The sequence below is a fragment of the Caretta caretta genome, chromosome 5, assembly GCF_965140235.1.
Source record: "Caretta caretta isolate rCarCar2 chromosome 5, rCarCar1.hap1, whole genome shotgun sequence".
Lineage (NCBI taxonomy): Eukaryota > Metazoa > Chordata > Testudines > Cheloniidae > Caretta > Caretta caretta.
In genome coordinates, this window is record NC_134210.1 from 111218330 (window position 1) to 111243852 (window position 25523).

Here is a 25523-nt window from a genome sequence, read left to right on the forward strand (position 1 = left end):
AATACCTCCCAGCTTTGTATCATCCGCAGACTTTATTAGCACACTCCCACTTTTTGTGCCGAGGTCCGTAATAAAAAGATTAAATAAGATTGGTCCCCAAACCGATCCTTGAGGAACTCCACTGGTAACCTCCCTCCAGCCTGACAGTTCACCTTTCAGTAGGACCCATTGTAGTCTCCCTGTTAACCAATTCCTTATCGACCTTTCAATTTTCATATTGATCCCCATCTTTTTCAATTTAACTAATAATTCCCCATGTGGCACGGTATCAAACGCCTTACTGAAATCTAGGTAAATTAGATCCACTGCGTTTCCTTTGTCTAAAAAATCTGTTACTTTCTCAAAGAAGGAGATCAGGTTGGTTTGGCACGATCTACCTGTTGTAAAACCATGTTGTATTTTGTCCCATTTACCATTGACCTCAAAGTCCTTAACTACCTTCTCCTTCAAAATTTTTTCCAAGACCTTGCATACTACAGATGTCAAACTAACGGGCCTATAGTTACCCGGATCACTTTTTTCCCCTTTCTTAAACATAGGAATTATGTTAGCAATTCTCCAATCATACGGTACAACCCCTGAGTTTACAGATTCATTAAAAATTCTTGCTAACGGGCTTGCAATTTCATGTGCCAATTCCTTTAATATTCTTGGATGAAGATTATCTGGGCCCCCCAATTTAGTCCCATTAAGCTGTTTGAGTATCGCTTCTACCTCAGATATGGTAATATCTACCTCCATATCCTCATTCCCATTTGTCATGCTACCTTTACCCCGGAGATCCTCTTTAGCCTTATTAAAGACAGAGGCAAAGCATTTGTTTAAATATTGGGCCATGCCTAGATTATCCTTGACCTCCACTCCAACCTCATTGTTTAGTGGTCCACTTCTTCTTTCTTTGTTTTCTTCTTATTTATATGGCTATAGAACCTTTTACTGTTGGTTTTAATTCCCTTTACAAGGTCCAACTCTACTTGACTTTTAGCCTGTCTCACTTTATCCCTACATGTTCTGACCTCAATAAGGTAGCTTTCCTTGCTGATCCCTCCCATCTTCCACTCCCTGTATGCTTTCTGGTTTAATTATTTTCATCATCATAAACAATGTGTTGTAGGTATTATCCAATTAGATGGAATCTTCTTGTGATGAAATGCTTGTCTTGGGAAAGGAAGCTGACTGCAATTTCACAGGACTTATGATTGTTATTAATAGATAGTGTTGAGTTTAAGAAGGTATGTTACCATTACCTCACATATTCTTAGCCCAGCTGATATCTCCAGAGTGCTCTTTTTTTGCTAGTGATGCTTATATGTTGAGTGCAGATTCTTCAGCACACTGCTTACATGAACCCAGGAATGTCTTGCACTTAATGCTTGATAGCAAAAACATGAGCATCTTAGGCCTGGTCTAAACAACTGCAGCATCATAGCTGTGCCACCCTAGGAACTGTAGTGTACAAATATCCTTAGCTAGGCACTGTGTTGTTCTGACAGAGGGGAACAGACAGGAAAGCCGAGACACAGACACGCACTCTGCTCAAGGAGGGCAATGCTTCACTACCAATGCTTTATTGTAATCTGCCATAGGCAAATCCAATTGTGAGCAATATTTAATTTTAAGGATAGTTAAATAATGTCCATAGCCACATCAGGTTAATAATGATTATGCAGCATACTTGAAAGAAAAGGAGAAAAACACATTACAGTTCTTTGGTTTTTCCTCAAACACCTCTACCTACTCTCAATGCAAAAATGGGTCAAAAGAACAATCAATTTCCCTTCTGACTCTGATATTACCAGGCCAGTAAGATAGAACAACCTGTTCCACTATCTTCCTTAGTGGTTGTGTGGCTGAGTGGTTATAATTTACAAAACTAGTCGAGTATTGTCACACAAAGATAATACAGCTTTTCCATGTATGAGCAGACATCTGATATGGATGTGGGTACACTCCAGAGATTTTGAAATATATATATATATTTCAAAATTGAGTTTAAAAAAACACTACACCATTGAATATAGAGCATGTGCAACTTGACTGAGTTAGTGTGCAGTTATCAGAAAAATGTCTGTGGAAAAACAACAATCTTATTTGACTCCCTCTGTGTATTTAGTTGACTTCAGTGACTAAAACAAGTGTTTATCTCTTTGTAGTCTGATCAGCCCTGCAGAGCCATCACAGCAATGGGAGACTGAGCTGAAGTCTTTTCTGGTTCATGCAGCAGCAGTGGAATTTTTAACTAGATGCCTATGATAGATTTTTGCAGATGGTTTGTGAGCAGGAAAGCACTGAGAATACCTAGATTCTAATCCTGGCCACTAACATGATGTCTGTGCCTTAACTTCCCCATCTGTAATGTGATGCTGTGAATATTAATTGCTCATGAAATGCTTTTAAAAGTACTGAATTGTTATTAACAACAACATAAAATCATTATTTGTAAAGGATCAGAATCTACAACCCTTATTCACATTAAGCAATTCTTTATGGCACAAGTAGCCCAATTGAAATCAATGGAAGTTGAGACAGAGAAAAGTACTCTCAATGTGAGTAAGGGTGCCAGAATCTGAACCAGCATATTTGTATTGGTTGACAGAAGATCTCACTGACACAAAGATGGATTCACATTGCACTCTCTCAGTGAGAAGACCTACAGTTCCATACTAGAATAAATAAAACAAATTCATTTCTTTTTTTGGTAGACAACAGGTTAACAGCCCTAAAAACTAAAGCCCTTTATTTGTCCACAGAATGGATACAGGCCAGAGAGTTTCCCTCCCCTGTAGGTTCTCTGGGATCACACTCTAGGAATGAAAGACTAGTTTAGTCTCCCACCTTACTTCTGCTGAGATTGCTTACCAAATTGTCAATCATTGTCAATTATGATGTGCACACCTGTGCACCAAGAACTAGATAAAGACCACCATTCACTGCGCACTGGCCATTGAACAGCTTACAGGTGTTAATGACTCTCCCCCATTATCAACCTTGCCTAGATTCTAAAACTGGTGAAAGACTATCACATTACCAATCCCCTGAGTTGCCTCGTGTGCTCAGTGTTGTATCATTATAATGGTCCATTAAGGGTTTAGCTGAATGATGCAACAAGCCATTCCATAAGCACAAAAAATGTTACCCGTCCAAGTTACTTTTTAAATTCACTCTTGAAGACAAAATGCTTGAGCAGCCAAAAACCAGGGGGAATCACACCTGTGTGGAAGACAAACATACATACCAGCACAGCCCTGCTGTCCAACTTGCTTGCCACTGGCTGCTTTAGGTGTGCCTCTCCTGTTCCTCTTTAAATTGTTCCGAATATGGGTGGTTGGGAATTTTCCCTGAAAATTTTATCGATGGCAATCTGTGGGAAAGCTTTGATTGTACTATTTTTTTTAAAATTTTCCATTGGGACAATCAAAACATTATAGTTCATATCAGCTCAGGTCGACACAACCAAAACATTTTGGTTTCTTGAACCGAACGGACCCATTTAGTTTCAGGTTGGTTTGACATTTGTCTGTGTTGGCCTGAGCTGTCATGGTGCCTCATAGGTTTTTCTAATTCAGGTGCCCCATGCTTCCATTCTCCTCTTTGAGTCGGGCTCCCTAGTTGTGGCTACATCTCGCACAATGCACTATGGTCGTCCCTCTCTTTGAAACCCTGTGGTGCATTATGGGAGTCATTTTACCAGCACCTTGTCGTTCAGGGGAGTAACCCAATCCTTATAGAGAAATGGAGGCATGAGACACTTGAACTACAACTTCCATCAAACTCCGTGGCAGCTCGAGGGACGTGGACTAATGTCAAATCAATACAACCAAATATTTTGTTTTGATTTGTTGAACTGAACTGAAATATTTCAGTTCAGGGATATTGAAATGTTTGGTGTTGATTGGAAACATCTAAACAAAGCATTTAGACATTTCTGAATCAAAGTTTTTCACAACTCGCTGAAAGTTTTCGGTATTTTGACTTTTTATCCTGATTCAGGACAAAAACAAATGATGAGATATCAGAATTTCCACATTGGATGGAAACCAGCTCTATGGAATTTGTATTCAGGACTAGGTGAGTGGAGATCTGCAATGGCCACTGCTGCTCTCCACCTACATCATGCCCAGATACTCCCTTTCATTACAGACCTAGACTATGAACAGGATGATGGTTACAAACAATGTCATGTTAGTCCTGTGATTTTTTTTCTTCTTTTGCTGGATTTAGTTAGGAGGGGATCAGCTACTTGGAAAGAAAAGTTAAGGGAGAGGGGATACTGATGGAAAGAGAGGTGAGAGAGGACAAGGCAGGGAAGAAGCGGTTAAGAGGGGCAGGTCTGGAGTAAAACTGAGGTGAAGAGACTGTGAAGGAGAGGGTTGAAGCAAACAGCCAATCATCACAGGGCAGAGACAGTTCAGTCAAAACTGCTGTAAATTCACAGAATATCTGAATGGCTGTGCCTGGAAGCTTCTCTAGCTGCTCCTACACACGGGAGTCTCTGGCTGGTTACTATCTGCAAATTTCCCCCAAGGCCACAAGACAGGGGGAGGGGCAGAACACCTGGGTCCTAGTTTCCCCTGTGTGGTGGGGGAGTGGCTGAAATCAACTAACTTCCTGAAAACATGACAAGTTTTTGCTAAGTAGATACAAGCACATTGACTGCATAGATGCACATGGGAAAGTTCTGAGCAAGTGAATACACTGGGTTATAACAGAAATGAATTTGCATGCAAAAGGAAGAAAGGCCTTGTAACCACAGCACTGGACTGGCGCTCAGGAGATCTGGGTTCAGCTCCCCATTCTGTCACAGACTCCGTGTGTGAATTCGGACAATTAATTTTGTGCCTCTGTCTCCCCATCACTAACATGAGGCTAATAATACTTCTGTACCTAGCTTTTTGTATGGAAAAACAGAGTAATATCTGGGAAGTGCTCAAGTTCTACAGTGATGACCCTCATAGAAAAACCTACATGCTATAATAGTCACTATTGTGAACTCTAAGTGCTGGTGGCTAGGGTACCATATGTTCCCATACAGAATCTACCTTACACCACCCTCCTCCACTAAAGAAAAAGTTATTTGCAATGTATTTATTTAAAAACCAAATCATAAATGCTAATGTTAGGTCCCAAATATTTTGATCACATTCCCTCAGGTTTCACTGAAAATGTTTAATGAACTCTCTTTTCCCCCGATATACCGTGTTTCCTAGCTTTAATACAAACACAATTAGAGAGCTAAACTAACAGACAGACTTGACTAAGTCTCTTGTAGTATGTCTTCATCTGCCCAGTAACACAATCTACAGCCTATTGCAAACCAAGTCAATATGTGGTAAGACTTTAACAGCCGCCCTTAACTCGCCTCAATAATTATTCTCTTTAACTGACATAATATTCAATATACTGTTGTTGAGTGCAATAATGGTAAAATTGATGCCTTGAGGGCTACAATACGATTGAGTTTTAGCCAGATAAACTGACCTCTAGCCTAATGGTGTATTATAGGGCTTTACACCATTCAGATGCACAGTGTGACTGTTTATAATCCTCTATATAATTATATTACATTCCATTCTTGCATATCTTCAGATCATTCCAACAGATAATTGCCTGATTCTGCAACACTTAAGTGAGCAGAGCCACTGATTTCAGTGAGATTCTTCTTGTCTGCAAGAGTTACTGAATCAGGTTCGAGGCTTACAATGTTCTTTCTGACCCTATATTTATCTTAATTTTTATCATATGGTTGAAAACAAACAAACTGTCTCTAAATAGGCAGTAAGCTTGTCATCTGGAATCATCTGGATACTAGGATTTTTTCACCCTTTTTAAACATCAACATTCAGAATCCAGGAATTTAAAATGTAATGCAAAGCATCACTAAAAAATATCCATATTCTGTCAATAATACAAGCCACATATTAGCAACTACAGCATGTACCAAGACACACTGCATTCGTGTTTTCTGAAAAGATCAATTCTAATTTCTGAAACTGGGTTAAAATCATAGCAGATTATATTTTACATGTGGACACCTGGAACATTTAGCTTTAAAAAAATCCATAAAGAATGCTGAAAAAATCTAAAAAACTTTAGAATTTGTATATACCTTAATAAGAGTAGCAGGGCCTCAATACAACAGTTAGCCTCTTTTTTTCTCTCTCTCTAGGACGATCTACAATGCAGAACTGTTTACTATGACAATCTTTTAGAAGGAGTTTTAAGATAATTTCTTTGAAAACATGATGTAATTATGTGCAGGCTAATGTGCTTCCTTTACAGAAAGGATGTTGCATGAAACAGGCAATAAAAGAAATAAGCATTGAAAGTTCCTTTGGGCAGGAACAAAGACTCCTCTGTGTTCTGTAACAGGCCAACTATGTTATTTGTGCCTACATAAATTAATAAAATAAATACAAAAATGCAATAATAGTAATCTTCAAAATCAAGCTTGGCTCATTTGGGTATGTCCAAATTATGGGCTTGAATCTGGTAGGTGCTGAGCACCCACAACTCCCATGGAAGCCCGTAGCAATTTAGGGCACTCAGAACCATGTGGTATAGGACACGAGATCTGAAATGCCCTTTTGAACAGATAGCATAATAAATATCTTGGAAGCTAACGGATGACTGGGTGAAGATTGCAGGTGACTGGGTGAAGATTAAACATGGAAATGCCATTTTTTGTGACTAAATCAAGCTGTTACAATTTTACAAAGGGAATGGGTTTACAAACCACATGTAAAAGCTCAAAGGTTAGCTTTTAACCATGAACTTATATTAGGAATATGGGTTTTTAATGTATTATAGGATAGTTCTCCTCCCTCAAAAATAAATGAGTGAAGGAAGGAAGGAAAAGTTGAAGAAGCAGCTGCACTGGACTTCAGATTATAGAAGTTGAGCGGTAGCTCTTGAAAACATGCCAGTTGCTTTAGATGACTAAATAAGGCTTGCAGCTAAGTAACCTCAGTATTTGCAGTATTCAAGGTATTTCCTACACTAAGTGTAGGGAAGTAAAAGAGAATACTGTGGATAGGAACCTGTACCTTAGGCAAAAGTAGCAAGTTTTACATACTGTACCACCGTCAAGGTACAACATGTCAAATACATCTCACAGTTATTTACCTAAAGATCCACAGTTAAAAGGACAGACTTTTAGTAAAAAGCATGTTGGGTGCACAACTGTTAGTAACTTCAACATACAAAATAATGGTCAGCCAAACAATTTTTACTACTTGCTTTAAACCTCTTCTTACCTGAAGGATGTAGCCCCGAACGTAGTCCCGAAGCGTCCAGCCTAAGCCATGCAGGATGTGCAGCACCTCTTCCTGCTTCAATACACTGAAGAGTCGGTCCAGCAATATCTTCAGTCTCACAGGCACAGCCTGGGTACCATAGAGCATCAGGCTGCTGATGTCAAACACTACGTTGGACTGCACAATCTCCACTTGGGTAGGGTGGTACAGATGCTGAGTGCTAAGCTTGTCCAAAGCTGATAGATACAGGTTGGGGTAAGAGTAGACACAGAGATGGGGAGAGAGGAAAATAAAAATAAAAGTAAGATTATTAAAGCATATCTAATATTCTGTCAAAGTGAATCTTCCATAAACACCAAGTGTATCTTCTTTACTACAGACTAGAGACGGTAAGCAATAGGCTCAAATGTTCAAGAGTTTTCATTAATCTTTCATGCTTAAGTTTTTGGTGCCCTGCTGGTTTTCAAAGGTATTGAGCGCTCACAGCTCCCATTAACTTCAATTGGAGTTCTGGGTACACACAATCTCTGAAGAATTGGGCCCTCAGTATCTCACATTAGGGTGACCAAAAATGGATGCACCCGAATGAATGAACACTTCTAAAAATTTGAGCCTTAATCTATGAAAATAGAATCCACTGCAATGTTTTAAAAATTGCTGCCGTGCATAATCATAAACTGGAATCATCAATTTACTGCTAATTGAACTGCTAGTTATTACACTGGCAAACATAGCCAATTCAATCCAACTTACCTCTTTTGAATGAATTTTATGATCAAATATACTAATAACTTAAAGAGATGGGGGAAGGCGAGGTTTGAGCTTTTTTTTCGGTTTGCTGGGAGGAGCATCTAGTAATTCTTTTTCCCCTTATGTGATGTTTAATGTGATGGAATTACATGTGGCATCATACATTTCAGCATATACTATTATTTGCTCTCAATTTCTTTTCCACTTTATGAATTCTATCACAGCACCTAAACTTCCAGACTATTTGTTTTAAACAGAACTTTTTGAGCTTTTAAAATAATGTTATAGGGGTTCCTCCTCCTGTACTTTGGTTTCTTCTTGGATTCACTGGAGAGTTCATGTACTCTTGATAAATTGCTTTCTTACATCGAGATTGTAAAGGCCCTTATCATTTACCCGCTGGCTTCATTCAACACATTTACTCCAAGGAATATTTTTGTCAAAGAGTTCTGGTTTCCTCATACTTCATTTCTTACAACTGATTTGTTTGATCTTCCCTATTCTAGTGGTTAACGCTACTTTGAATAAATAGCTTTAAATGTAAATTTAATGTTCATGAAAGATAAGGGATTGGCAAACTTGGGTAACTGAAGTCCCATGTCTCTCCACAGGGCATTTGTATTGCAGAAATGTAAAGGGCAGGATTCTGTTATTCTTCCAACACTCTTCAACTACTTGGCCTTATGATGAGCAGTTGATTTAGAACCTAATAAATAGTTTAGATTAAAGTCTGAAGAGTTTAAATACCCCCAAATGTTTTTGTTCTTTTCTATGATATTGTTCGTAGGATGGTTACATTGTTAGTACTGTGACAGATATATCAAAGTACTCCATTAAGGGGAAAAAGAACCTAGAAAATTGAAATTGTTGAATGTGTGTATGTATTGGAGGCGGGAAGGGTCTTGACATGTATGTGCCTCCATAGTGGGTAAGGAAAATAATGGAATCTGTTTTTAGTCACATAACAATGGGTATTTGGAATGGAAGAGCAAGATTTGAATACATTAATAAAATATTAATAAGAGTCATAGCACCTCTCATCCAAGAATCTCCGAACATTTACACAATGATTTAAACTTCACAACACCCTTCTGAAGCAAGTTTTGACTACTCTGGCATTACCAGACTCATTGTTACAGATTGGGAAACTCACACACAAAAAGGTTAAGTGACCTAAGATCACACAAATCCTTGTAATTGCCAATAATAGAACTTGGTCTCCTTAGTCTCTGACATGTGCTTTAATCGCTGCATCATACTCCTCTTCCAGGGGTGAGCATGGTGCTTTTTGCTAAATGAAACAGTTTAATTTAAAAATATATACAGGGAGGGTAAGTCCTTGCCTCTAAAAAGTTGGATGGAATGGCTCAGGGGTTTAAGGTGCTACTTCCAAATTGACCCAGGTCAGTAGTAAGATTGAAAGTTGTTTTCTTCTAATGACTGTGTGGGAATTATGCAAAAAAGCATGGAGGCCCTGGTATAGCTCCTAGTGAGAAATTGCCCACTTTACAAAACCACCACATTTGACACTAAAAGCCTTTGCAGAGAAACCAGAGATGGAATAGACAAGAAGAGGAGAAAGTAACAAGTGGTCCTTCCAGAGGACTGAAGCACACTGGCAAAACACTGGGTAATAGCTTTGACAACCTACACTGTACTTATCCTGTGGCTAAAAAGAGGGCTTCAGTCTCCAGGGCTCTCAGTCTAGCACCAAATTCACTTAAAGTGGTTTAATTTTTTTTAACAAGTTTACCATTGGAGCCCGAGTTAGGATCTTAAAATTGGATGAGGAGTTAGTTCTGAATTTGTCTACATTTTACCACAACCATCTTCAACTTGGAGTTGGGGCCTTATACTGCAAATTATAGTAACCACAAATAAAGACACTGAGTTCCATTCTTTTTAAGCACAAATCAGGATGTGCATTCTAATGCATAGTTTATAACAAAAAAGGCATATATTTTTCCATGGGTGTGTCAGAAGAGTGTTCACAGAGTATAGGCAAATGCCACACTACAGACTGAAATGAAACACAGGCATGTGGAGAGGAAGGAAATGCATTTGTGCCAGCACAAGGAATAACCGTGTGGCCAACAGCTGGAATTTTTGTGGCTCATTAATTAATGGAACTACTTTTCACTGCACTCAAGTATGGAACTAAATAATGTAGAGAATGCAACCTTTCACCATTATTTATAATCTACAAAATTATATCCTATTTGTTTAGAAAAAGACTATAAAAATGATCAAGCAAGAACAAAAAAAGGAACAGTAACAAGAAAAAATACCGCACTGTGTCTCAGTGAATTGTATCTGCTTCTGCCCATCCATTCTGAAAATACGCAGAGAAGCGTGAGAAAAACACCGGGATGTATTGAAAAGGTTCTTTGGAAAGCACCTAAGTGACTATTTCCTAAATCATTACTGAACCAATTTCAGTGCTTCAGCCTGGTGCGAAGGGGGCATTTTGTTGCTGAGGTGCCTTCTTTCAGATAAGCCATAAAATAAAACATCTGAGCCCCTATGGTTGATAAAGACCCCGTGGCTCTTTTTGTAAAGCTGAGGGTGTTCATTTCCATATCCTGGAAAAATGTCAATTTGGGTAATATTATTCTGCCTCCCTGAATTACCGCTCCAATTTCAATTGGATATGGCCTTCTTCTTCACTTCCTGTCCTAAACTGTTCTCTAGTGATGCTATGTGCTGATGAACAGCTACTGCATTTCACCTCAGAGAGTCTGCATCTCAAAGGTGAGTAAATTTATCCTTGTGGGTAGTCTGCATAAGAGAGTTTGTTAAGTGCTTTGGGATCCCCATGATGAAAGACACTATGTATAAATATAAGATATTATCATATCTGAAAAATGACAAAAGCAGATGTTTCCTTATTAAAAAGGCACTGTTGAGTGTCATGCCATAAAAATACACACTTTGAGTCATTTCTGGCCCAACTGAAGTTAATACCCATACTCCTAAAGATTTCAGTGGGATCAAGATTTCACCCAGAAAAGCCAAAACCATTAACGCTCATGTTACTTTTGAAAGGACACACATAATCTTTCAAAAAGCCATGTGTGTTTGTTTTGGGTTCAGTATGTTAAGTTTAGGTGCTAAGACTACGAAGCACCATCCCAGTTTGGCATCCCTTTTTAGTGGCTGCTGCTGCCCCCATCTCCTGGTACTCCCCACCTCTGGATGAGCTGATTTACAGAGGGAAAAGAGGTCTAATGAATCTTAAAACCACATGCTTTGCGAGTAAAGAAGTCAACATTTTTGTGGAATGGCCTGTAAAAGACCCTTGTGTTTTACTAGAAGAACATACAGTGGAGTAATATTTTTGAGGAGTACTATTTCTAAATTTAAAATGATCATTTCAGGAATTACAACTAGTGAAAAAAGGAGCCAAATACGTTTTCCTTAAACTCCAAAGAACTATTAACTTGTTAATTAGTTGTATGTAGTGTTATTGTAGCCGTGTTGGTCAAAGGATATTAAAGAGACAAGGTGGGTGAGGTAATACCTTTTATTGGATCAACAACTTCTGTTGGCAAGAGAGACCAGCTTTTGAGAGACTCAGAGAAGAGCTCTATGTAGCTCTCTCACCAACAGAAGTTGGTCCAATAAAAGATATTACCTCATCCATCTTGCCTCTCTTGTTAATTCTTGTAAGAACGGGGAATCTCTTCTCTCTACCCTCAGCTCTTTGAGTTATCAAGTTTTATTGCTCCCACTTATGGTCTGTCAGTGTTTCTGTTATCAACCCTGATTTTGAATAGTTTATACTATTTTTAGGGCCTGATCAGAGCTGGCGTTAGCCTTATTGGGTAGGAAGGTGAAACAATTGTTCACTGCCCACACATATACCTGACTCCTGTGATTCCACTACTGTGTACAAGGAAGCACTGAGGATTTGCAGAAAAGCTAGGAAGAGGATCCTTGTGAAACTGACGCATGTATATAAAAAGCATGTGCACCTGATTTTCAGGTTCCATCCAGGCTCCTGCGGCAGGAGAAGTAGCATCCAGCTGCTTATGCTGGGATCTGTGCATGGCTACCAACACTTACAGTTTTGCCCAAATAACCTGCAAGATTTGGCGTTTGCTAGCATCCCAGCTTCTGGAGGGTCGCATGTATTCCAGTACATTTTAGAGTGTGTCACTACTGTGAGAAGCAATGAGCCTGATTAGCTTCATGAGTGCTAACAGAACTCAGGGAGAAGAAATCCAGCAGTTCCAGGAGTCAGAGCAACACAATTTGAAAGCAAACATCCTCTGATTGGGCATAGGAAAGATGGAAGATGGCAGATGCAAGGAACTACAAGGTACTCAACACTTTTGAAAATCAGGCCAGTTATTTAAGTACCTAAATATGAACTTAGGAAACTAACGTTAGGAATCAAGTTTTGAAATTCTTGGCCAAATGCGTTTTGCTCATCTATACCATCAATGCTGTGCACAAGTGACGGTGAAAAAACTGCACAAAAAACTGTGTATGCAAGTTGTGCACACACAAATGGAGGCTGCATCTGAACTCCTTTTGAAAATTTGGCTTATATGTACTTTACAATGTAATACCAACAAACTCACTCCTATAGATTTTAATGAGACACTGCATACTATCATTCAAATTGTAAATGGGCCCTTTGGAATTGAGACAATGTCAGCCTTTTCACATTACCATTTGTAGTGGTCTTACTATGAAAAATTTCAGCCAATGGATTAGTCTGTACATGTGTATTGAGTATTCTATGCCAAAAGCTTTGGACCCAGCTATAGTTTATCAATGGACAAACTTTAATGTTCCATTTGTGGGGTTTTGTTTTTGTTTAGTTTTATTTTTAACTGTAGTAAAAAGTGGGGGGGGGGAAATCTACACTTACATTTTATTGGTTTTGAGGGACCCTATGCAATTCAAAGGAAATTAAATACAGAAGGTATATTAAAATAGTATTAAATGACTAGTCTGATTTATCAAAAGCCAGAGAACGCAGAGTAAGACTTTCACTTCATCCATACCTCAGCCAGTTATGCTGAGGCCCAGCTACGCAAGATCTCTCACTGACCTGGGACCCCTCCCATATCGAAGTACAATGGGAGAGTTCAGGCTGAAGTGGAACTCTTGTCCTCTGAATATATTCCTCTCTCTCTCACACACACACTATATATATATATATATTTCTCTCTCTCTCTCTCTCTCTCTCTCACACACACACACGCTATATATTTAAAGTCTCACATCCATTTTTGAATAAAGTTTGAATGAGATTTGCCTTGGTTCAATATAAAAGTATTACAAACCTGCTAGTTTTAATGAGAATTATACTTTTAAATGCACATACTATTTGCAAATCTGCAGATTCTAGCAGAATATTTAGGAACTCTGGAGTGGGGAAAGCAGGTCTAGTAAAAGTATGTCTCCAAAAAGATCAAGACTTTCCAGTAGACTAGTACTATACCTCACAGCTAAAATTTTGCATAATAAGAATACTACACATTTTAACATGAAAATATTATTGATTAAAATGGATCTCATTCCCATTTCCATCTTAAATCTAGATTGAACACTTTTTCTATTTATTATATTTCCTGGAGCCCCAACACCACCCCATCCAACCTACCAGACATGCACACAACGCATGCACAAATTTAAAAATAAAGTTTTCTGTTTCCTGCTGCTGGTTTTACCCTAGGTGTAACTCCCGCATTAAACTGCTGTGTTTCCATGACTAGCAGAGTGAGTCACACTTCAGGGAGCCTTGCAACAAATGGGAGATTTTTATTTATTTATTTTAAGATGAGCTGAGCCACTTTCTGAAGCAACAAAACTTGGCAGACAGGTTAAATATACAAGACCCATATGGCAAGGCTCCATAACACTGTTGCAACACAGTGCGTAGAACAATCAACACGGGATGAGCAAACAGAGCATTATTAGTGGCAATTTCCACATATAATATAGTACAGTTAGCTTTACATTTACTTGACGGAATGGTGAAAATGAATGGCTGCAAATTTTTTGGAGTTCAGATTTATTTTTTCCAATCACCCATCCACCACCATACAAAAGTAGGACACCTCTTCAAGGAGGGAATGCAGCAAATGAATAAGTAATTTGCTGAATTTGCTGAAGGGGCTGGCAAACTACAACAATCCTAGGGGTGGTTTAGAAGTATCCTCCCTCTCGAACAAATTTTAATACCTGCCATTTGGCACAATACAGTGCATTTCAAAGGTGAAAAATGTGCTCTTCAAAAGTGTCATCCTTAGCCAGGAACGGAAGGTACCCATAGGCAAGATATGCAGCAATATCCAGAGAAGGGTATAAATGCCATGAAATCTCCCCATCCACCCTTCAATTCAAACAGTGAGAGAACATGAACATTTAGGGTAGAGAGATGACATCCCGATACAGTGCAAACAAAGCACGAGGCATGAAATGGCATCCTTTGACTATCTTCATTTCACCCCATTCTCATCGTTGTCCTAATTTAATCTACTTTTAGGAGACATTCACTCAGTCACTGCAGATTTTAAAACATTGTGGAGGTAGAGTGAGGACAGCATTTTCTGATCTGGAAGCAAAAGCAACCTTTCCTTTGGATTTTTACAGTATTTAAGAACTAGCAATGGAAGCCATTTGCCAAATTAATTTAGTCTCTGATAGAGTGACACATATGTGATCTCTTAATTTACAGCTTACACGTACAAATGTTCACACTTAGTTAAAGGTTTCTTAATAGATTTTTAAAAATAAAAGTGTGTTGATCATGGGTGTTTTATACATACCCAAACAATACAGCTAAGCTGACAAATGCCTGTCTTCCTGCGTCACGCATGCTTCTTGAATGACCAAAAAAAAACCCAACAGAAAAACAGACTAAATTTCAGTTGCATGTACGCAGAATAAATATTATTTTAAAAGTCTGAAGGAAATCTTTCATTAATTTCTCTCTCTATGATCTGATTCCAAGTTGAAAAATTTAGATTGCTACTAGGTTTATGTAGCCGAAAGCAGAACCACCGTTTGTTCACAGACGTTGCTTTGCTGTCTGCTATTTTTTTTATCCCTTTGCAAAACTTTGAACCCCATCCAGCTTTGACACACTGCCTCTTCAGTTAATAACTATCAAGTTTCCCCTTGTCTCCTGTCTACTTTTCTTTGAGGCAATTGCGCACTCAGCACCCCGAGATAATAACACACATCTATAAGATAAAAGCAATGGCATTAATGTAATTGTCTGCCTTTCTGTCTTTAGCCTAATCTTTTTTTCCCTTCAGTTTTGACTGCCTATGTGACACCTGTTTTTGTCTCCTCTGATCCTACGACAGGTTTTCCGCTGACAAGGTTTTTGCCTGACAGAGATTCTGCCAGACAAGAACATAATAAAATATGAAGAACTGCTTGTCAGAGTTTCTGCCAATGCTCACATGAAATAGGGAAAAAAAATCCAGACTTTTTTTTTTTTTTTTAAGGGGCCCTGCGATGGTCGCTTTTGGCCTGTCAGGAAAACAGCCTCCCAGGCCCATTCCTGCAAGCCAAACAGGTGTTTTCTTTTATGTTTTATGTATATATATGTTTTTTCACCAATAGTGGAAGAAAAAGTTTTCCCTAAATTATTGCCTGCGATATGAAGGTTAGAAGCAACTTTGACTGTTTGGAGATACTCAATGAGAGGGGATATTTTTTAAACTCAGGAGTGAACCTGAAAAGAAAATTAAATTTAAAAAAATCAGTTCTTTTTTTCCCCATTGATGTCTGGTATGATCAAAGGGATTGAACTGCTACGAGAGATAGGAGAGCCCCAGTCTCTGTTCCCAGACTAGAATATGGACTATTAAACAGCCTCAGGGTGGGCAGGCTGTCTAAGTAAAAAACCAGGACACCTGTCACTGAGGGCAGGGGACGGTTAGGGAGGTTTGCATGAAGGTGGGGGGGGGGGGGCTAGAGAGAGAGGAAAGAAGCAGGGAGAGAGACAAGAGAACCCAGTGCTCCCTTTCCTCCTGCTCTTCAAAAGCAAATCCCTCTTGCTCTTTCCCTGCCACCATGTGGATTTGAGAGTCTATGTGGAGGAAGACTGAAGCAAAAAAGGAGATCTCCTTGGACTCCCATGTGTGGGCAGGGATGAGCAGGTGTCAACATGTGACAGGCCTGGTAAGGATGGTCCTTGTGGAATGTATGCATTCAGCCAGCAGTCTAGTTGGCTGATGTGCCCTTCAGGTGGCCAGAGTCTGCAGGTTACAAAATCAGGACTACACTGTTTTTTTAACTGATAGGGACAGACCATGAGAACAGGGACACAGTTATCTTAATGCATTAATATAACTGTCTTTCCTGGCAGAGATGGCCACTACTGAGCAGTGCATGGGCCTACATTTTTGTTAAATTATTATTGAGGATTACAGTTTGTAACAGAAGTTACCCATTTCATGCACCTAGGTTCCTTTGACTACTCATTCATTTTACAGCTTTCCTCCCTCCCGTTGCCTACTCTCCAAGCATCTTTGCCTCCTCCATACCCCTCCTGAAGCATCCCTCCTTCTACACTACAATGGGAATGTGGCCCTGCTGTATTTGTGCTGGAAATAGCATCTCCTCAATAATTTATTATATATTGTTGCATGTAAGCAAGTTTGGGAATCCTGGATTAAGAGACTGAATTTGGATCTTCCCAAGCTTCATTGTGCCACATTACATAATTTGTCTGGGAGATGCTCATCTTTAAATTAGCCTTAAAATTGTAATGAAATATATATCATGTATTAAAAAAAACCACTCACTTGGGCGGAGTGGAAAAGTATCATTTTGTAAGGCTGCTTTAAGAAGGCAAGAAGGACTTTGTTCTGCAAATTAAGACCACAGTGGAGTTTCAGGCTGATAATCCCCAAATCACTATTGGCTGCATGAGCCTGAGATGGCCAGCAGGCTGCCAGCAATCACCAATTGGTAAAAGCGTTGTTCTTTTTCAAACATTACAAAATGAGGAGCTGAAGCTAACCAATGTAACCATGCAACTGTACACTTAACTAGATAACTATACCTATGCCAAGTGCCTTCTGAGAAGTGTTGAACACCCTCAAATTCCCACTGAGACCCTTCTGCCCTAACATCAGTGGTAGCTGAAGATGTTCAACCCTTGTAATATCAGGCCCTGTGACTAGTATTACCCTTTTAAACATCTGTCATAAATATAAAGGGGAGGGTAAACACCTTTAAATCCCTCCTGGCCAGAGGAAAAACCCTTTCACCTGTAAAGGGTTAAGAAGCTAGGATAACCTCGCTGGAACCTGACCAAAATGACCAATGAGGAGACAAGATACTTTCAAAGCTGGAGGGGGGGGGAGAAACAAAGGGTTCTCTCTGTCTGTGTGATGCTTTTGCTGGGAACAGAAAGGAATGGAGTCTTAGAACTTAGTAAGTAATCTAGTTAGATATGCGTTAGATTCTGTTTTGTTTAAATGGCTGAGAAAATAAGCTGTGCTGAATGGAATGTATATTCCTGTTTTTGTGTCTTTTTGTAACTTAAGGTTTTGCCTAGAGGGATTCTCTATGTTTTGAATCTGATTACCCTGTAACGTATTTACAATCCTGATTTTACAGAGGTGATTCTTTTACTTTTTCTTCTATTAAAATTCTTCTTTTAAGAACTTGATTGCTTTTTTCATTGTTCTTAAGATCCAAGGGTTTGGGTCTGTGTTCACCTATGCAATTTGGTGAGGATTCTTATCAAGCCTTCGCCAGGAAAGGGGGTGTAGGGTTTGGGGAGGATTTTGGGGGGAAAGACGTTTCCAAGTGGGCTCTTTCCTGATTATATATTTGTTAGATGCTTGGTGGTGGCAGCAAAAAAAGTCCAAGGGCAAAAGGTAAAATAGTTTGTACCTCGGGGAAGTTTTAACCTAAGCTGGTAAAAATAAGCTTAGGAGGTTTTCATGCAGGTCCCCACATCTGTACCCTAGAGTTCAGAGTGGGGAAGGAACCTTGACAACAACACTCTTTTCTACCCCCACCCCACAACTAAAGAAGACACTTGTGGGTGATTGCCATAAAGTTCATGTAGTGTGACCATTTCACACAGCTCCAGTTTAAATACACTTCAGCAAATTTGACTGCAATCAATTAGAATATAATTAGAGAAGTCTTTCAGGGTTTTAAGTGTATGCTTTACAGAATACATTTTCTGTTTCTGAAATCTGGAAGGGAATGGGATAAAAAATTGGGAACTCTACTAAATTAACCAAGCAAATTTCCTCATAACGCTATAGCTTGAGTCAAAGTTCTTCCTACTAAGTCAAGGTAACACTATGTTTTTCCCATCCAGTGATTGTCACATTCACAATATAGAAAGCAGAGGTAAAGTTACCCAAGGCCTTATCATTACATTATAACATCTGAAAGCAATATGCAATTTTTATTCTCACCATCAAATCCTTCTCCCTGTTTTAGCCTTGTGCTTTTAGATTGAATGGAGTGGTTGAGTTTGTTTTGTTTGTGTTCTGCTTAACCTGGTGAACTCTAGTTAATTAAGATGTTCCTATAAACAATTAAGCTTCCTGAAGGATTGTTCGCAAGATATAAAATGTATGATGTAATAAAACATAATAAACTGGTAAAAGGGTTAGCACATCACAGCCCTTCATGTGCAGCAGGATCAGTGTTACGGGTTTCATTATTTAAAATTCAGGTAACCATGACTGCTTGTTAGGAAAGTGCCCAAATTGACAGCCACAGCTCAGCTGAGACTCCTGCTCTAAAGTTCCACAGTACTGGTCCTATGATGCTCAAAATCCAGCAGACAGTTCCAACCAATCTGCTATTGCTGTTCATTCAAAGGCTCAAGCCACATCTTCCCCAGTGGTCATATAGTTAACCCCTATGTCAGCACACTTCACTGATCATGCTCAAGGGTGCCACAGGCTTTCATTCAAAGAAGAAACTGAACTGTGAGCTGCTACTGTCCCTTAATAGAGGACTATCAATGAAAGCAAAACTATCCTTCATTATGCTTCATTAACAAAATTAAATTACTAATATTTTTGCATTGTCCCCATATTTTTAAAGCCCCCCAGGTGTTGGTAAGTTCAAATAGAAAACTTTTCTTTCTACCAGGAGTGCTGCAACAATTAGCATAGTGGGGGAGCTGAGAGCCATTGAACCAAACTGTAAACCCGGTATATGATGGAAACCACTTCAAGCCCGCACCCTTAGTTACAGCATCCACACCCCTTACTGGCTTCTCTCCTCTTCAAGGGAAGGACCAGCTTTTGAAGACTTTCTTACCTCTCATCACTGGAGGAAAATCTATGTGGGCTTGTTTATCTCTAGATGAAGGCTAGTTTGTAAATGTCACTTTAATAATATAACTTAACAAATGGGCAAGTAATTATAATGTCTTACACTTCTATAACAACTTCTAACTAAACATCTCAAAATGCTTTACGGTTAGTTGAGACTCCACAGCTGTGAAAGTGGGTATTATACCTATTTTACAGACAGGGACTCGGAGACCCAGGGACATGAAAATGACTTGATCAGGATCACACAATGCATCAGTAGCAGAACTGGAAATGAAAGCTATGGGCCAAATACTGCTCTAACATTACACTTTGGGTGGGGGCGGAGAGAGGAGAAGCTGAGAGGAGCAGAAAATTTGGTGCGGAACTTTTGAATCTCTGTCCCTTGCATTCACCAAAACATCCCACAGTGATACTCCAGTATTGGAAGCAAGCGATTCTTGCCCGTAATTTGTGAGGACTCTGTATGATCCATTTGTATTTACACTCAACTGAAATATTTACAGACACACAAAACCAGAGGAAAAAGACCAATACATTGTGTGGTTTGTTTACATGGATACTTTCCTTTAAAGCACACCAACTGTAAGCTGATGAGCAAGGAAACAAACTGAACAAATACATGGTCCTCCCAGGTCAGACCAAGAAGGGATCACTGATTTTAGGCAAAAACCACCCCCACAAAAAACCCAGTTCTGATTATACCTTACTAGAACAAAAAGAAAATGATAGATTAAAGAGACTTTGCCCAGGGAGGTACATGAACCTGGATGTCTGCTTGGAATCTCAGGAGCAGTTAAATCCAGTGTAGAGCTAGATTAACATTACTTTTATTTTAAAGTCACTTTAACAGCCATGAAGACTTAGTTTTTGGTCTTCATAACCAGATGGAGAAGTAACTAAGAGCTAAAGAAATTCCTTTACAAAGATGCTTATGGAAAAGTCCTATATAATTGAAGAGGGAACCAATAGGTTTCTATAGCCACTTAATATGAATTTACTCTGAAAACCTATACAATTTAATTGAAAATGTGGTTTTAATGAGCATCCTACAGTATTCTACAGAAGGATTATGATTCTCTATTAAATTCTACAGGACGGTTAAAAATATAGAAATATTTTCTATTCAAATCTACCTACAGTGGGCACACACACATCTCTCCCGCCCCCCTTGCAATCCATGCCAATTTTTAGCCAGAGTGTTATACCTGTGACCTCCTTTGGTTTTGTGTCAGAGCTAAGCTCTGGCTTTGCAAATGTAATGCTCCAGATTTCTGTCACTCAACAGCTTTGGACTGAGATAAATGTGATAACACAGAAAGGTTTTTAATTTAACACTTTTTTTTTCATGCAGCTCATGTTAAAAGTCCTAAACCTCCGCATTAAACCACATCCTCATAGAAACTTGTACAGAGAGTCTGGTCAGGGAGAGATGAAATTTCTAAAATTTTCAGTAGCTGATAGGACAATAGCATTTCTCTCCCCCTCCTTTTCCCTTTCTCTCTCTCTCCCCACCATTCCCTTACCTGACAACTTTACAAATTACCATATAGAAATGGCTGCTCAGCCATTCGGAATGAACAAGAAGTCATAGTCATGTCATGCATGTGAATTTATGATAGAGCACTCTCAGTTCCTTGGTGAGGGTCATTGTTTTGATTGTTGGTCTCATTTACAGCAAGTTAGTGTGTGCATTATACAAAAACTTGACAGCAGAAAACTATTTCCCCAGCAAGATTAAAGTGTAACCCACATAGTGAGGCTGGGTATTAATACTCGCTGGATGGCACCTTTTCAACCAAAAGGAGTAATGGCTTTGCACTATGTGATGCAAAACTCCAGTCAATTTCTGTTTCATTAAATCCACCAAGGAATTTGAGCTCAGATTTATTAGAGAAAAGGCCTGGCCAGCACCCAGCTTCGAGAAGAGGTCATGTGAAATTCAGAGGACAGGTATAGCAAAGAGAGACCCCCAGAGCACAGTGTCTAGAATAAAAGGCCCTGCCCAGAGCTTCCCTGCTCAGCATACACCAAGAAAAAAACCTGGCACTGTTTATTAGCGAGCTAAGGGCCAACTTATTGCTCTGAGAAAAAGTCCACTTTTGCACAGGGAAACGAAAATAAATATTCACAGGATACTTAATTGCCCTCAACAGCTCGATTCCAAGAATACTGTGAAATTCAACTAGCTCAAGAATATTAATAGTTGCACAATATATCAAGAATGGGTCTGTATCCGACATCTAACTGAGTTTAGATGGGTGACCAATTTATGGGTAACGCAAGAAACTATTTTTGATTATATGACCATTTTTCAGCCAGTGAATTCAGAGGTTTAATAAACATCCAGTAGAACTGACAATAGTGAAGTCTGATATAGTGGAACTCCATTTGTAGTGAAACAGAATGAAAGTCCTGACTAGTTTCAGCACGTTGCGATATGCAAAACATGTTTCTTCTCATTGTGAAATTGTTCTGTGAAAAAATAAACAAATCATTGCAAGAGGGTAACACTGTATTTCCACTGATACTGTATCAGGTCAGTAATTCAGTCGGACTAGATATCACAACTGTGGTACATCTGGTGGCATGACAGTTCATATTCTTTTATCAATGACAGATCAAGTGGACAAAATGCTGAGTCAATGTAATCACCGAGATTTTATTACTGCCGCCTAGCATAATTCTCCTCTCTCACCGGCCTAAAGTAAGATTTTTTTTGTGGGGGTGGGGGAGGTGGGGAAGACATGCATGTAAAATATCATTATCATCATCGTTAAGGTTGAACAAGTGAATTTTTGTACCCAATCTGGTATAGTTTTAAGGCTATTTTATTAGCATTGGTTACTTGTCACACAACCAAAATATTAGGAGAGGCAGCTACAGTGTCTACTCAAAGTATCTGATTGTTTTCTTTAAAAAATACCAAATGGCCCTGGACTACACTAAATCAAAGTGCCCACACAATTTCACTGTTAAGATTTTATTTATTTATTTTGTATCTTATGGGTCATATAAAGTGACTTAAGATTTTTTTTAACCCTTGTCTGTTTTACTGCTCTAGGCCTCGGAAATGGCTTATCCAATTTAAATGATTTATTTTTTTGTTTTAGAAAATAAATCTCCATCCAAGCTGACAATACAAATGCCAAGCTTCAGCTGGAAGGGAATTAAAACAGCCCAATTCTCTACATCCCCTTAAAAAACTCAGTAATACACACTAGATACAACCAATTCCCTCCTAAGCATAGCAGTACTAGAGAAGGGGGCTATACTCTATGCAGTTTTTGTCTTGAGCCTTAAAAACGCTGATGGTAGGATTACCACTATAGTGAAAGGGTGCAGGGTCAAAACTCAATAAACTGAACTTTTGCCAACAGAAACATTTATCTTGCCACAAAAGAACTGCTTTGATGAATCTGCTCTTATATTGACATCCTTCTTTGGCACTTCTGAATAGAAAAGAACTGAACTTGTAGAAAACCTTTCCTTTCAAGAAGCGCACAGCTCGTTTTAGGTGAGGAAAGAAAAACATGAGAAAGACAATGGAAACAGGAAAAAGAAACAGGACAGCAGTTGCTATGTGAAATAATACCACTATGGCTGTGTGCCCTTTCCTTCTTGGCTCCAGAATTCCAACATTTGAAATGGACAATTATTAGCATGAATTAACTCTGTGTGGATGAGTCAGGGGAAACATCAGACAATTGCAACTGAGGTTTATTTTTGGCCTCTTCAGTTAATTATGATTCTGGGTTATCAAGCTTGGATATGCTTGGTACTTCTTATTGGAAACACCTATTCTTTGATAAGTGCATTTAATAAAACATTACCTCATCTATCAAGGATATGAGTGGAAATTTGTTAACGAAAACCAGAAGTAAACCTCCTAATTAATGCAGTAGGAACTACCATTTGCATTCACTGAACATTAAAGTACAGTGTTTAGGGCTTAAAGGAAGTAATTTTTGAACAGTAAAATGATTCACGGATTTTAAAATCCAGGTGCAACAGTACAATGAATTAATCAGTCTCTTTTTGAATGCACCTCTCAAATTCTGGAGAGTAGCTAAAGTCAACAAGTCAAGAAGACTCATCACAAAGTCTTCAGGAACTAATTTATAAGCCTGTGCTTTGAGTGTGCATTTGCAATATACATCTGACTAGCCTTATACTGCCATAAAATGTAAATACTTTGGCAACATCTACTTTAAAAGGAGCTAAAAGAAAAGAAAATGATTTTCTGCAGGTTCCATTTCTAAAATATACACTTTTGTTAATATCTATTCGAACTCAACTTTTCTATTTGAAAGCACTACAGCATCGAGCAAGTGGTGTGCCCAGTGTTTACAGCATTCATCTTTCACCTTTAGCACCTGGGCCATTTCTGTTATACGTATGGGGTGGCCTCACACTATCTTCTAATATTCCAATTTTCAACCCATCCACTTCACAGAAAACTACCAACCAGAGAAATCAAGCCACACTGTTATGTGGAGTTCTGGTTAAAAGCAAAAAAAAACAAACAAACCGGGGTTACTATAGTCCAAACTAAAGTCCATGCAGCAGGCCATATGATTACAAATATTCAACATGGAGAAGTAATTTGTCTGGCCATTGGAAATAAGCCAGATAAGTCGTCTTCCCTCCCCTTTGAACAGCAGACCATTGTGTGCTGATCCTGCACAAAGCTGGATGTCTACCTGAACTACAAAGACACTGTGATGGCCAAAAGCCCCGAAGAATGTGAATGGGCCTGGTTATATTGCTAGAGCACATATCTTGTTTGAAATTTTGGGGAACAGAAAGAAGCTTTGCCCAATTAGGAATCCAGTTCATAATTCATCAGCAAACCAACTAGCTACTTGTTTGTTTTACCTTCAGTATTATCAGAGGACTTTATCCATTCATTACAAAGCAACACAGGAATGGATCTGTACCTGCATACTGTGACGTTCTGTACCTTGAGGGAACACCCTGCACCCCCATATTTTTCCTTATAATATGATTGTGTGGTATACAATGCAAAGTTTGTCATGTTGGGTGTCTTTGGAAGGCTCATAATGTACTGAGCATTGTTGTTATAGTGATGTTATAGTAACTGTTGTTACAGTAATGTTTCAGGCTATAATTTCATGTATACAGTTATGAGGCTGAAAATGAGTCTCCATGGCTTAACGCAAATCCAGGCAAAAACTCCCCAAGAGCAGAGGGGCAGTTCACATCTCATCAGGGCATATATGGGACAAACCCAGCCCAGCCTCACAGGAACAAAGGACACTGTCCTAGGCAACAATAAAGGATCTGTTGGACTCTCGAGTAAGTCACCTTCCTTCCTTTGGTCAGTTTGGGACTGCGATGAGGTAATGCTCACCTGACTCGGGGGGGGGGGGGCTGGCACAAAGCCAAGAGGGAAGAAAGGATATGATAAAAGGAGGAGGCGTTTGCCATGGTCTTCCTCTCTTCCACCTCCATCTACAGACATCACCACCAAGCGACTGAAGTGCTGATCAAAGGGGAGAACCTGGCTGAAGGGCAACCAGCCAGCCTGTGGTGAGAAGCATCTAAGTTTGTAAGGGCATTGAAAATGTTAAAATAAGCTTAGAATGCATTTTCCTTTTATTTCATTTGACCAAATCCAACTTGTTGTGCTTTGACGTATAATCACTTAAAATCTATCTTTGTAGTTAGTAAATTTGTTTGTTTATTCTACCTAAAGCAGCGTTTTTGGTTTGAAGCATGTCAGAGACTCCCCTTGGGATAACAAGGCTGGCACATATCAATTTCTTTGTTAAACTGGCAAATTCATATAAGCTTCCAGTGTCCAGCAGGCATAACTGGACACTGCAAGATGGAGGTTCCTAGGGCTGTGTCTGGGACCAGAGATATTGGCTAGTGTCATTCGGTTGCACAATCCAAGGAGCAGCTTACATGCCAGAGGCTGTGCGTGAACAGCCCAGGAATGGGGGTTCTCACAGCATAGCAGTGTAAGGCTGGCTCCCAGAGTCCAGGATTGGAGTGACCTAGCAGATCACCGGTCCGGATAACACCAGAGGGGAACGTCAAACATACTCCTTTCCCTTCCAGGAATGGGGACACTTTAAAAGCCCCCTAGAACTTCTTGCTTTTCAGTTTTGTTAAGCATTCAGTCACGCTTAGTTTCAGCACACACACATTAATGCATTACATAGATACGCACAAAATACATAGAAATCAAAGACATTTTAGGAGA

At 39.2% G+C, this 25523-nt stretch overlaps 1 protein-coding gene across 6 annotated transcripts in view; it reads right to left on the minus strand.

Moving 5' to 3' along the window:
• BNC2 (basonuclin zinc finger protein 2) overlaps window positions 1-25523 on the minus strand; it is a 400292-nt gene that overhangs the window by 104659 nt on the left and 270110 nt on the right. For all 6 annotated transcript variants that reach the window (XM_048850870.2, XM_075128811.1, XM_075128812.1 and 3 more), the window contains one exon: window positions 7254-7489. In XM_048850870.2, coding sequence (XP_048706827.1) covers window positions 7254-7489 — 236 coding nt within the window. The remainder of the gene's footprint in view (window positions 1-7253; window positions 7490-25523) is intronic.